This window comes from Cydia pomonella, chromosome 1 (assembly GCF_033807575.1).
Source record: "Cydia pomonella isolate Wapato2018A chromosome 1, ilCydPomo1, whole genome shotgun sequence".
Taxonomy (NCBI): Eukaryota; Metazoa; Arthropoda; class Insecta; order Lepidoptera; family Tortricidae; genus Cydia; species Cydia pomonella.
This window is the reverse complement of record NC_084703.1, coordinates 6,718,191-6,730,197: the sequence shown is the minus strand read 5'-3', so window position 1 is coordinate 6,730,197 and position 12,007 is coordinate 6,718,191. Positions and strand designations below refer to the sequence as shown.

Here is a 12,007-nt window from a genome sequence, read left to right as displayed (position 1 = left end):
ACAAAAAGCGGGCAGCGTTGTCTTATGATTTAGAAATGTCTCGGCACTTAAAGTGTGCAGGTAGTTAAGTGCAACTTAAGTATTGATGTCTTTAATTTTGAGATTGTAACAATAGTTTTATCGTCTAAAATAAATCTTTTGAATGTTCATTTGTTTAAGTGTTGAGGCTAAGGTATGGTGTTGAGTAAGTTGAAACGAGAAATCGTCAAATAGTTTAGTAGCTAGTTTAGTTGATAATAAAATTATAAGAACATTTGAATAAGCGAATGTAAGTAGTACCACGTAGTACTTAAGTGTAATTGAAAAACTTAGATAAAATTAAGAGGATTGAAATCACTATGTTACAAATCCACTTTTTGACCCGTATGAGTATCTTACAAGCTAAAAGCTAAGAACGCGTATTATAATATCTTAAATTATAAGAACGTCTTTATGATCAGTCTCAAAGAGAACAGTCGTACCTATCGAATGGAATCAAATGCCAATAACTTTTTGCTTTGATTTGGCCTACATTCCAAATTCAACGTGGCAGTCACATTTTCGTTTAAGAGTTAGAAACATGCGTGCGCAGACACAACAATTACAAAGGCTCGGTTCAACCATTAAACCAAATTTAACAATTGACGTTGTTGTTTCATTTACAAAACAATAAAACAGAGCTCTAACTTAGTCTTGACATTAGTATCGAAAATAGTACAACTGTGTATTATTGTCTGTTAGAATAATAAGCCGCGTAACGGTAAATTTTGAGTAGAATTGGTGAACGTGGTTGATTTGGCAGTTATCAGTAGTTCCTAATACATGCACTCTCGTGCATCGCAGATTTGTTCGGAGAGTGTAGTCACGCGGCGTTGGATGCTGTGTGCCCGCGCTGATCGCGAACGGCAACGCGGCGCGCGCAACATGGTAGTGGAAACTGGCTTCAAAGCCCGCCCACACCGGCCCGCCTCTTCGTTAGGCAAACTGCTCATAACACGATGATCCTTCAAGGACTTTTTCCACAACCTATATTTTATTGACTAATCAATTGACTGATTGCCATGTTATGATCTTGAATATCTTGATTCATATTTTTAAATACCTGTTTTCTGTTTTTTTCAGTATGCATCGGTACCAACGGCCGCATGTCGGTGCCATCGAATCGCGAAACGCACTACCGGAATCTTCGAGACCGTTTCACCAATTGTACATACGTCGACGGAAACCTCGAGTTGACATGGCTCCAGAACGATACAATGGACTTGTCCTTCCTGCAGTATATCAGGGAGGTGACCGGCTATGTGCTCATTTCCCACGTGAGTGTGACGAGGATCATATTACCTCAGCTCCAAATCATTCGTGGGCGAACCTTGTTCAAGTTAAATGTGAGAGACGAAGAGTTCGCGCTCATGGTCACCATGTCCAATGCCTTTACGTTAGAATTGCCCGCCCTTCGTGACATACTGCGTGGCAGCGTTGGCATCTATAATAACTTCAATCTATGTCACGTGAAAACTATAAACTGGGAAGAGATAATTACAGGTCCTAACGCCACGTACGTATATGCATACGATTTCTCAGTGCCGGAGCGAACATGTCCCCGTTGTGACGAGAGTTGCGCACAGGGCTGCTGGGGAGAAGGGCCGAAGAATTGTCAAAAGTTTTCTAAAACTATATGCAGCCCTCAGTGCGCACAAGGGCGCTGCTTCGGACCGAACCCGCGGGACTGCTGCAACACATTCTGTGCCGGCGGGTGCACCGGCCCACTGCCCACTCAGTGCCTTGCATGCCGTAACTTTTACAATGAAGGTACATGCTCGCAGGAATGTCCGAGAATGGAGAAATACAACTCCACTACCTATTCTTGGGAGCCTAACCCAAATGGGAAATATGCGTATGGAGCTACATGTGTTCGCAGCTGCCCTGAACATCTTCTTAAAGACACGGGAGCCTGCGTGAGAAGTTGTCCACCGGATAAAACGGCGGTTAATGGAGAATGTATATCGTGCAACGTGACGTGCCCTAAGACTTGCCGAGCAGAGAAGCCTATTCATTCGGGAAACATTAACAGTTTCAAAGATTGCACTATCATAGATGGCTCTATAGAAATATTGGAAATGACTTTCACAGGGTTCTCGCAAGTTAATCCTGACTACTCTTTTGGTGCACGGTACCCGAAGATGAACCCTGACCAATTAGAGGTATTTAGCACAGTGCGTGAGGTGACGGGGTACCTGAACGTGCAAGCGCACCATCCGAATTTCACGAGTCTTTCTTACTTCCGAAATCTGGAAGTCATCGGAGGCCGGCAAGTGGTCGAGAATCTTTTCGCTTCTCTGTATATTGTAAAGACGTCGCTGAAATCCCTAGGCCTGAAGTCTTTGAAGAGAGTGAATTCAGGTGCCATAGCGATAATGGAAAACAAGGACCTTTGTTTTGTAGACCATATCGCATGGAACAAACTGGTCAAATCGAAGGATCACAAGCAAATCATTCAGCACAATGGGGATTTAGTTACATGTGGTGAGTTTAGCATAGCGATTTGTTAAATTTGAGGATCCTCATGGTAGAGTCATAGTATAAATTAGTGTTACATTTTGCCTTTGCGATTTTTCTTTTAAGAAGCAAGCGAATGAATTGACTGAAAACAGGACCTAATCCCTTATAAAGTATATCTGAAAATTACCGCTGTCTTCCACCAGGGCACGGCGCAAAATTAAATAAATAAAAAAATTGCGTCTGAACCTCGGGTGAATTTCAAGTATATTTTATTTACGATTGGGACCCAATAATTAATTATTTCAATAAATTCTGTAAATCTTGAAAGTATAAATCAATATGATGATAATTTTGTTTATTAACTTACACTAACCCTATTAACCAAAGTCTGCTAAGCGATTGAATTTGTATGTCTATTTTCCTTAACAAGTATCTTTTCAACAGAGAAAAATCACTTGGTTTGCCATCCGCAATGTTCAGCCGACGGTTGCTGGGGGCCTGGCCCCGCCCAGTGCCTCTCCTGTCAGAACTACAAGTACGAAGAGACTTGCCTGCAAAACTGCACTGTGCTGCCGGGGTATGTACACCTATGTTTTATTATGAAAAATATCTTTATTATTACCAATGCGCATTTCTGTTTACCATTTCTACTCGTATGTCTATATTCAGAAAGAATCGCTTATATTATTAATTTTTGTGTATCTGAAAATAAATATCTGTAACCTTATAATTATTTTTGTCTCTATTGGTTATTTTATGTTAAGTATGTTAGAAATAGACATACTTAATACCAACCAGTAGAGACCAAGTACCAATAGAGACTTGTTAAATTTATCAATAAGACTTAAGGTGTATCTTATTCTGACAATGAATATGTTTATGTCAATAAATAAATATATATTGTATGTTTGAGTATACAACGTGTCCACAACAAAACCCAAATCATGGGTAAATACCTAAGTTTGTCACGCACACAAATGTTAGGAAACAGTTGTACAAATCTTTACCCAATGTAAATGAGTTTGTCGAAAATGAGTGTATTTGTGTTTATATACCATAACCATAGTGTTGTGTTCCTGCCGGTGAGTAAGGTTGCCAGAGCTCAACGAGGGTGCGTAGTGTTAGGGTCGGCAACGCGCATGTGACTCATCTGGAGTTGCAGGCGTACATAGGCTACGGAGACTGCTTACCATCAGGCGGGCCGTATGCTTGTTTGCCACCGACGTAGTATAAAAATATATATATACGTATCTATATTTTGTCACAACATACATGCAGCCCTAACTCGTCCTCGTTGTGGAAGTGGCATAATGTTTATAGAATCAGCCGATTTTAAACAAATCATTTAATTCCTATTGCCAGTATTGTCTTGATGTACAACAGTTGCTTAACATGCCTCTTATATCGATCACAATATTTCAGCAAAACTGACATCGTTTTGCCGAAATATTGTGACTGACACGTAGTATAAAATTCTAAGTCACACAAATTACCATTACAACAACATCGTGTGGGACGTCTGGTTCGACAGCCGGACTTTGTTTCTAAATAATACTCATAAATCGGCGTAAAAATGCGTGCCCCATTTTGAAAGGAGCTAGTAAAACTTCTGAATACAATGTTTACTTCTTTGCATTAATAAAGCGTACTTACATATCCTGTTTCAATGGTGTCTGGGAGTCTTGGTTTAGTTCGTTTTCAGAAAATAACATTCACATAATTTTATCTTATTTCAGGCTCTATAAGTCAGGAGAGAAAACGTGCAAGAAGTGCCACCACGAGTGCAGCGATGGCTGCAGCGGGCCCACGTTGGCAGACTGCACGAGCTGCCGGCACGTGCGCGACGGCCCCTACTGCGTCGCCAAGTGCCCCGAGTCGCGCTATGTATCCGAAAACGGCACCTGCCTGCCCTGTCACGTCAATTGCATCAACGGCTGCACCGGCCCCGAGAATACCGTTGGAGAAAACGGCTGCAACTCTTGCAAAAAAGCCATCATAACCGTCGAAGCTACAGTCGAACAATGCCTCAGAGAGTACGAACCGTGCCCCGATGGGTACTACAACGAATGGGTCGGGGACGTCAAACCGTTAGAAGGGAAAGTAACCATCGTCTGTCGAAAGTGCCATCCTCTTTGCATCAAGTGCACCGGATTTGGCATACACCAGCAAGTCTGTCAAGTCTGCAATGGTTTCAAACGTGGCGATCAGTGTGAAGACGAATGCCCTACCGATCATTTTACGGATACTGACAGCAGGACATGCACGCCATGCCATCACGAGTGCCGTGGGTGCACCGGCCCAGATTCCACAGACTGCATCAAATGCCAGTCTCTTAAGGTTTTCTTAAGCGAATCGAATTCAATCGACAATAAACAAGCTTTCAATTGCACTAGCACTTGCCCCCCGGACATGCCCAATAAAATATTATTCGACGAGCAGCTACAGAATACGATTGACGAGCCATATTGTTCGGCAACCAGCAGCGTCAAAGCGCCTATAGTAGCAAGGACTCCAACGGTACTCATAATCGTCTTTATATTTGCGTTTGTGTTGCTATTGATTCTCGGCATTATCGGGTACACTTGCAGGCAAAATGCAAAGGCTAAGAAAGACGCCGTCAAAATGACAATGGTATTAACTGGATGTGATGACAACGAACCGCTACGTCCGACTGATGTCAAACCCAACCTTGCCAAACTTCGAATTGTGAAAGAAGCCGAGCTGCGGAGAGGAGGTATGTTGGGATTTGGTGCCTTTGGTAAAGTGTATAAAGGAGTTTGGGTTCCAGAAGGTGAAAATGTGAAGGTTCCGGTAGCAATTAAAGTTTTGAAGGAAGGAACTGGCGCCAACACCAGTAAAGAGTTTCTAGAAGAAGCTTATATAATGGCGAGTGTGGAACATCCTAATCTCCTGAGATTACTTGCCGTATGCATGACCAGTCAGATGATGTTGATCACTCAGCTGATGCCGCTGGGCTGTCTCCTAGACTACGTTCGAACGCACAAAGAGAAGATTGGATCGAAAGCTTTCTTAAATTGGTGCACTCAAATAGCTCGAGGCATGGCATATCTAGAAGAAAAGAGGCTAGTCCATAGAGATCTAGCCGCTCGCAATGTCTTAGTACAAACTCCGAATTGTGTCAAAATTACTGACTTCGGTTTAGCAAAACTATTAGATATAAACGAAGTGGAGTACAAAGCTGCCGGTGGCAAAATGCCGATCAAGTGGTTGGCCTTAGAATGTATTCAGCATAGAATATTTACGCACAAAAGTGATGTATGGGCATTTGGTGTTACTATATGGGAAATTTTGAGTTATGGTGCTCGTCCCTATGAGAATATTTATGCGAAAAATGTGCCCGGTTTAATAGAGAATGGACTGAAACTCCCTCAACCGAGCATATGCACGTTGGACATTTACTGCATAATGGTCTCATGCTGGATGCTGGATGCTGAGAGCAGACCGACGTTTAAACAGCTGGCAGACACCTTTGCTGAGATGGCGAGAGATCCCGGCCGCTATCTTGTCATTCCTGGAGATAAGTTTATGCGTCTTCCATCCTATTCTTCACAGGTAAACATTTGATCGAGTTTATGAGGCTCTTTTTTCATGATGGGATTTCTTTCTTAAATTCCTTAAATTAATTTTCCGCGGCTTTGCTCCATGATCGTTAGTGCTAGAAAGCTGCAATGTGGCATGGATACATACATTGTGCATGGCGACAGAACGGTATAACAAAAACTGGAAAAAAAAAACATTTTTGTTAGGGTAACGCGGATACTTTGATCAATTTCAAAATTTATATGTAATTATCTAAAAAAAAAATTACAATATCGGTTTTTGCTCCTCTGTCGATTTCACTAACAATATATATATATATATATATATATTATTTTTTATGTATCTCTTGAAATAAAATAAAAAGTGGTGATCAACTGTGAACTTGGGGTTACTTTGATACCCCCTTTTTTTCGACAGAATTCGATAGTAACCCCTATAGAGAGTAAAACTTAAACACATAAAAAAAAATCCGTCCACAGGTTTAGGATTTATAAGGAATTTTGTGCATTTGGGGTTACTTTGACAAAGGAAAACAAGGATAGTTTAAAAAATATTTTAGTTATTTATGTTGAACAATATAAAGTTATCAAACTTTACCAACAATATGTAATCGACAACACCACGATGTTCGGATGCTTGGCGTATCGACAGCCTGGCTTGAACCTCTTCTGTTACCGGTTTAAAAAAAAATCATTCTAGTTCCGATATGCTCGGGAAACTAATCGTTATTTTAAATGATCGAGGCATTATTCTAAAACAATAAAACAAAAATCTGTTAAGAAACCATTAATTAACTGTATAATCTTTAAAAAACACTATATTTCGTGGGGTGTCATGTCATATCAGTAATCAAAGTAAACCCTTATAAGCGATCAATGCTACAAAATCCGAAAAAATACAAATGGCCGCCATGATTATGATTTGCAACAAGCATCGATGTTATAGGCCGATACATGCCTGATTCAATTATTTACAATAAATTTATGTATTTACTGTATAGAACATCGTACATTAGAAGTTATACAGGCTATTGAAAGTTCACAAAACTAATAATTATTTTTTTTTTCTCATCGATCGACGTGGTTTATTCCTTCGACCATAAATCACAAACTGGCAGTGACGTTCAATCTTGCCAACCGTAAAAAAAATATCCAAAGGATGCGTTCAGAAAGCGTAATATTTGAGTTTGAACCTGAGGTAGTTTTTATCAAAGGAAACCCAGGAATCAAAGTAACCCCAATCCACGGTACCTACCATACAATTTTTTCTTCCTTTAACCCTATGGTGTGGGGTATTGTTGGATAGGTCTTGTAAAACAAATAAGGGTCTCACAAGCATTTTTTTGATAAGGTAAACATTTTCGGAAATAATCGTTTCCAAAGAAAATAAATATGTGCCCCCTCCCCTACCCCTACTAACTTTTGAACCATGGCTCCAAAAATATTAAATAATTGTAAAACAAAAGCTTGATAAAATACTTTCAATGAAAACTATAGCGAACATGATCGGTCCTCCCCTTTTTGAGTTACAGCAAAGGGTCATCTCTTAGTAAAAATAAGTATCTTATGCTAATATTTATGATAATTTCTTTTGCCATTATCTCCTCCTGTTCGACGTTAAGATTTTCGAATGTGTTCGGTATCCTGGCTACTCTTATGTTTACTAATTAGGAATTTTTTTTTGTTGCAGGATGAAAAAGAGCTAATACGAAACCTTTCATCAGCAATGGAAGGTCCTGAGTCCCTCGTAGAAGCAGACGAGTACCTTCAACCAAAGTTCAAATCAGGTGCTGGCACTGTTACTTCAAATTCGGCTACCAGTGCTGGAGTGGAGACTCAAACTAGTTCATTGAAGCCATGTACCTCTTCGTCCTGGGCTCACAATGCTACCGGTCCAGAAAGCGTCACCCCTGAAGGTTCCAAAGCCGAAGCATGGGATCATGAAATGTTGAGGTACAATCAGTCAAATCCAGATGGCCCCGAGATGAGACACTATTACAACAATGGAGTATGTGCCTCCGACGGCTCGAGCTCTCGGTACCGCGATACGAAGCGGCCAGAGGGATCCGACGGTGGCGACTTCGACAGTATGTCCAAGATAAAAGAGGCTCAGGTCGGCAACCTCAAGCTAAACTTGCCTTTAGATGAGGACGATTATTTAATGCCTTCGCCGCAGCATAACCAAAATGCCTCAACTTACATGGATCTAATAGGCGAGGGTGGCGAAAGCCCGGAAAAGGACTTGCGGTATACTGGCTTCGTGGCGCTCGGGCCGAAGCGTTGTGTGGACAATCCCGAATACTTAATGAGTGACGAGAACGTGCCCACACAAACACTGGGTATCCCCACTGAACCCGTGCCCTTGGAGTCGCTGGCGAGTGACGCTAGTGGCGCGAGTGGCGAAGTGGCTCAACCCGGCACCAGCAAGTACCTGCCACAGCGCTCGGTGGAAGAGGAATCCATGTCTGACCATGAATACTACAACGACCTGCAAAGAGAGCTGCAGCCGCTACGCAAGAACGAAACAACAGTTTGAGTTTTGTGATTTGCGGACTGTAGTAGGACAGCAGCGGCTGGTGGTGCGTATTACGGACTGCGAGCTGAGTGTGCTCGGGACTGATCTCTCGCTAGTGACTGTTTACTTAAGGCGCTCGCGCGCTTCGTGCCATTTGAGTGATGGCTAGTGTTAGTTTGTTGGGAACACATCAACTTAAGAATTTTATTTAGTTATAATGTGAAAGCATTTTGTTATTTTTTTTACTGCATCTGTGTAAGCAACTGTTATAAAACAAAATTTGTAAAAATATTTTTATTGGGTGCTCACGCACTGATATGTATATTTAAGTTATTTATTAATTTAATATAAGGAAGGCTATGTTTATTTTCTTTGATACGTTAACTTAGGGAGTGTTATTTAATTATAAATCTGTGATAATTAGATTTATTACATGGGGACCAGCGAAATGAAATATAAAAAGGCTGGAACACGGAACTATGTGAATACTAAAGCATTAAGTTAGCTGCGCCATTATACCTAGCCGTCGCACTTCTTTATTGGAAGTGGCCGAGCTGTCAACTTCTATTTGTATCTATTTCATTTAAAATTCTGTGCGTGGTGATAATTTTTGTAGCCATCATTTTTATATAGGTAGATATTGTAATACTTTTTCTTGCCTGCAGACCTATTAATGATGCATTATGCCAATAATATCTTCCTAAACTTCACGGGACCTTTATATAAAATATATAAGGGATCTTAAACTAAACAAAAGGTCCACAACAACAGGACCAATCTTGCTTGCAACTTGCCGGTCGCTCGGAGCCATTTTTTGTTTAAGTCTGTATATAAATACGATGAGATCGATATAAAATTAATTAATAAAAAATCATTTTTACTATCCCTGGAATGGACGGTACGAGTAATAGAGCCTAAATACTTTTGATAGTAGTGAGCATTATAGTTGTGTACGTTGGGGTTCAAAGTAAAAATATTAGTGTTGCTTCCTTGAAAATATAAGACAGCTATGCGGCTATTTATTATTAGACATACAAATATACATGTAAATATAAATATATATACAGCAAAGTATAAAAGACGATATGAATAAGTATTGCGCTTGAATTTCAGGCGTAGGCTGGAAGCACAAATATTCACCTTAAATGCAAATATGATAGTGTAGATTAAAATATTAGTTAAGTCTTGTTATTTGACCAAACCCTCGTTTGCCATCTAATTTTGTAAATATATTCGCTATAGTAATAGAAGTTATATAATACCTATAATAGGTAAAGTGCGTTAGGTTTATAAAAGTTAACTGCATAAAAATACGGAATGTATTTGTGATGCTCCATAAGGAAAGGTACCTAAAAGAGTGCGGTTGGTATTTTGTATGGCGTGTATCAATACGTAAGTGTGGCCTAAAGTAACCCGTACTGCAGGCCACGCCACAAAAAAATTAAAACGTACGTTCTTTAAAACTCCACAGTAGTTTTATAGAACTTACGTCTTATACTTTTTGTACAACACTTTAGCTATATAAAAGATGCTTCACATCAATGGATCAAATGGAATGTACCCGTCCGTCCTGATTCACCTCATCCTTTTGCGACACGATTCGTACATGGCAAGGGACTTATATTATTAAAGGTAGTAAGGTACCTTCTCGTATGGATTATAACTTCCTATACATTATTTCTGAAGAACTATAGAACATTGTGCCATTAAAGATACGCTACAAATTAATTGAAATAGAACCCCATTTTAGCTCAATTACCTACTTATTACTTGATCAAACTGTAGTGATGCTTGAGCGAGTCATCTGAAATGTTGATCGTAATTAGTACCTACGAGTCGTGTAAGTAATTACTTGATCAATTGAAAAATTTCTTTTCATAGCATTGTAAAACAAAATGCAACTGAAAAGATATTCGTAAACGCAACTTTTTTTTAACATAGCTTAATCTTTACTGTTGAGGATCACCAAGTTGTTTTTTATCATTATGTTTTATCTATAGGATAAACATAACACATAATACAAAACTAATTTAGACTTTTTTACTGTATCTTTTTATAATATTTAGTTGTAATTACTTAATTACCTATTTCAGCTAATCGCACGAGACCGGTAGATTCAGAAGACTCGTTCAAACAATGCTTAATATTAATGTCGGCAGCCGATCGTAACATCAGACAGATCGTAATGTTCCAGATTAATATTTTGACGGTAATCACATTAAACCAATAGATACCGACGACCGGTCTGGCCTAGTGGGTAGTGACCCTGCCTATGAAGCTGATGGTCCCGGGTTCAAATCCTGGTAAGGGAATTTATTCATGTGATGAGCATGGATATTTGTTCCTGAGTCATGGGTGTTTTCTTGTAAGTATTTATAAATATTGACATATTATATATATCGTTGTCTAAGTACCCTCAACACAAGCCTTATTGAGCTTGACTTTACTATGGGACTTAGTCAAATTGTGTAATAATGTCCTATAATATTTATTTATTTATTTAGATAGGTTCCTTAGGTTGCTTCAGATGCCCGAAGGGCAAACTGTCCAGAAATACTGCCCTTGCACGATATTCCCAGGAATTACAGGATCTGCTGATTTCACGATCGGCCGCCGGCAAACACTAAATGCAAATAGTTACAGCCCATGTCATGATCGTATTTAAATCGAAAGATCGATTCTGACGATGGCACGTTACAAGGCAAATATGCCTATAATTGTATAGTGTGTAATAAAATAAATGCATTTCGATATATCGAACATAGTTTGTATGTAAATAAATAGTTTTGACATGGTTAACATTGTTTTGCTCTTTCGAGAGGGAGTATATGCGGTTTTATGTACTTGTACCTTGATGAAACAAATGTAATTAAAGAAATTAAAATAATTTCTTGTTTTATTCCACCTCATATTAATAAAATACTGTTTTTTCACGATCACTTAATACGAATATCCTTATTAGCCGCACAGATAATAATATATATCTACCTATTTATATTTAGGTACCTGAGGGCAGAGTTGGGCAAAAATTAACTTGAATAAGAATAAGAATGAAAACAGAATTTTTATTCTTTCTCTAAATCTCATATGAATTTCAAGTATAATGAATACCCGCAAACGGGATTAAATTGCAAATTAAATTATATAATGTTTTTTGTCTCTTTTTCTTCTTCCTCACGTTGTCCCGACATTTTTGCCACGGCTCATGAGAATATATGTTTTATGTAAATTAAAAAAAAGTTATCAAGATAGAGGTCTGAATGGTCTGGTTTTATTTTTCCTGTAATCTTTATGATAATGTTACTATTGTAGTGCTTCTTCTCGCATGGTTACTCTAAACTATTACTACTACAACAATCGAGGTACTTGCAGGTACTCTGACCTAACCAGTTCATTAAGATGCGTCCTCTTAGACGGCCTCAACCCAAGTGGACGAGCCTGTCTAAGTTACTTC

General features: G+C 39.2%; 1 protein-coding gene across 2 annotated transcripts in view; it reads left to right on the top strand.

The window, feature by feature from the left end:
* LOC133523748 (epidermal growth factor receptor) overlaps positions 1–11,440 on the top strand; it is a 149,558-nt gene extending 138,118 nt beyond the window's left edge. For both annotated transcript variants that reach the window (XM_061859568.1, XM_061859493.1), the window contains exons 2-5: positions 1,102–2,502; positions 2,923–3,055; positions 4,215–6,051; positions 7,729–11,440. In XM_061859568.1, coding sequence (XP_061715552.1) covers positions 1,102–2,502; positions 2,923–3,055; positions 4,215–6,051; positions 7,729–8,574 — 4,217 coding nt within the window. In that variant the 3' untranslated portion in view covers positions 8,575–11,440. The remainder of the gene's footprint in view (positions 1–1,101; positions 2,503–2,922; positions 3,056–4,214; positions 6,052–7,728) is intronic.
* Positions 11,441–12,007: the final 567 nt, after the last annotated feature.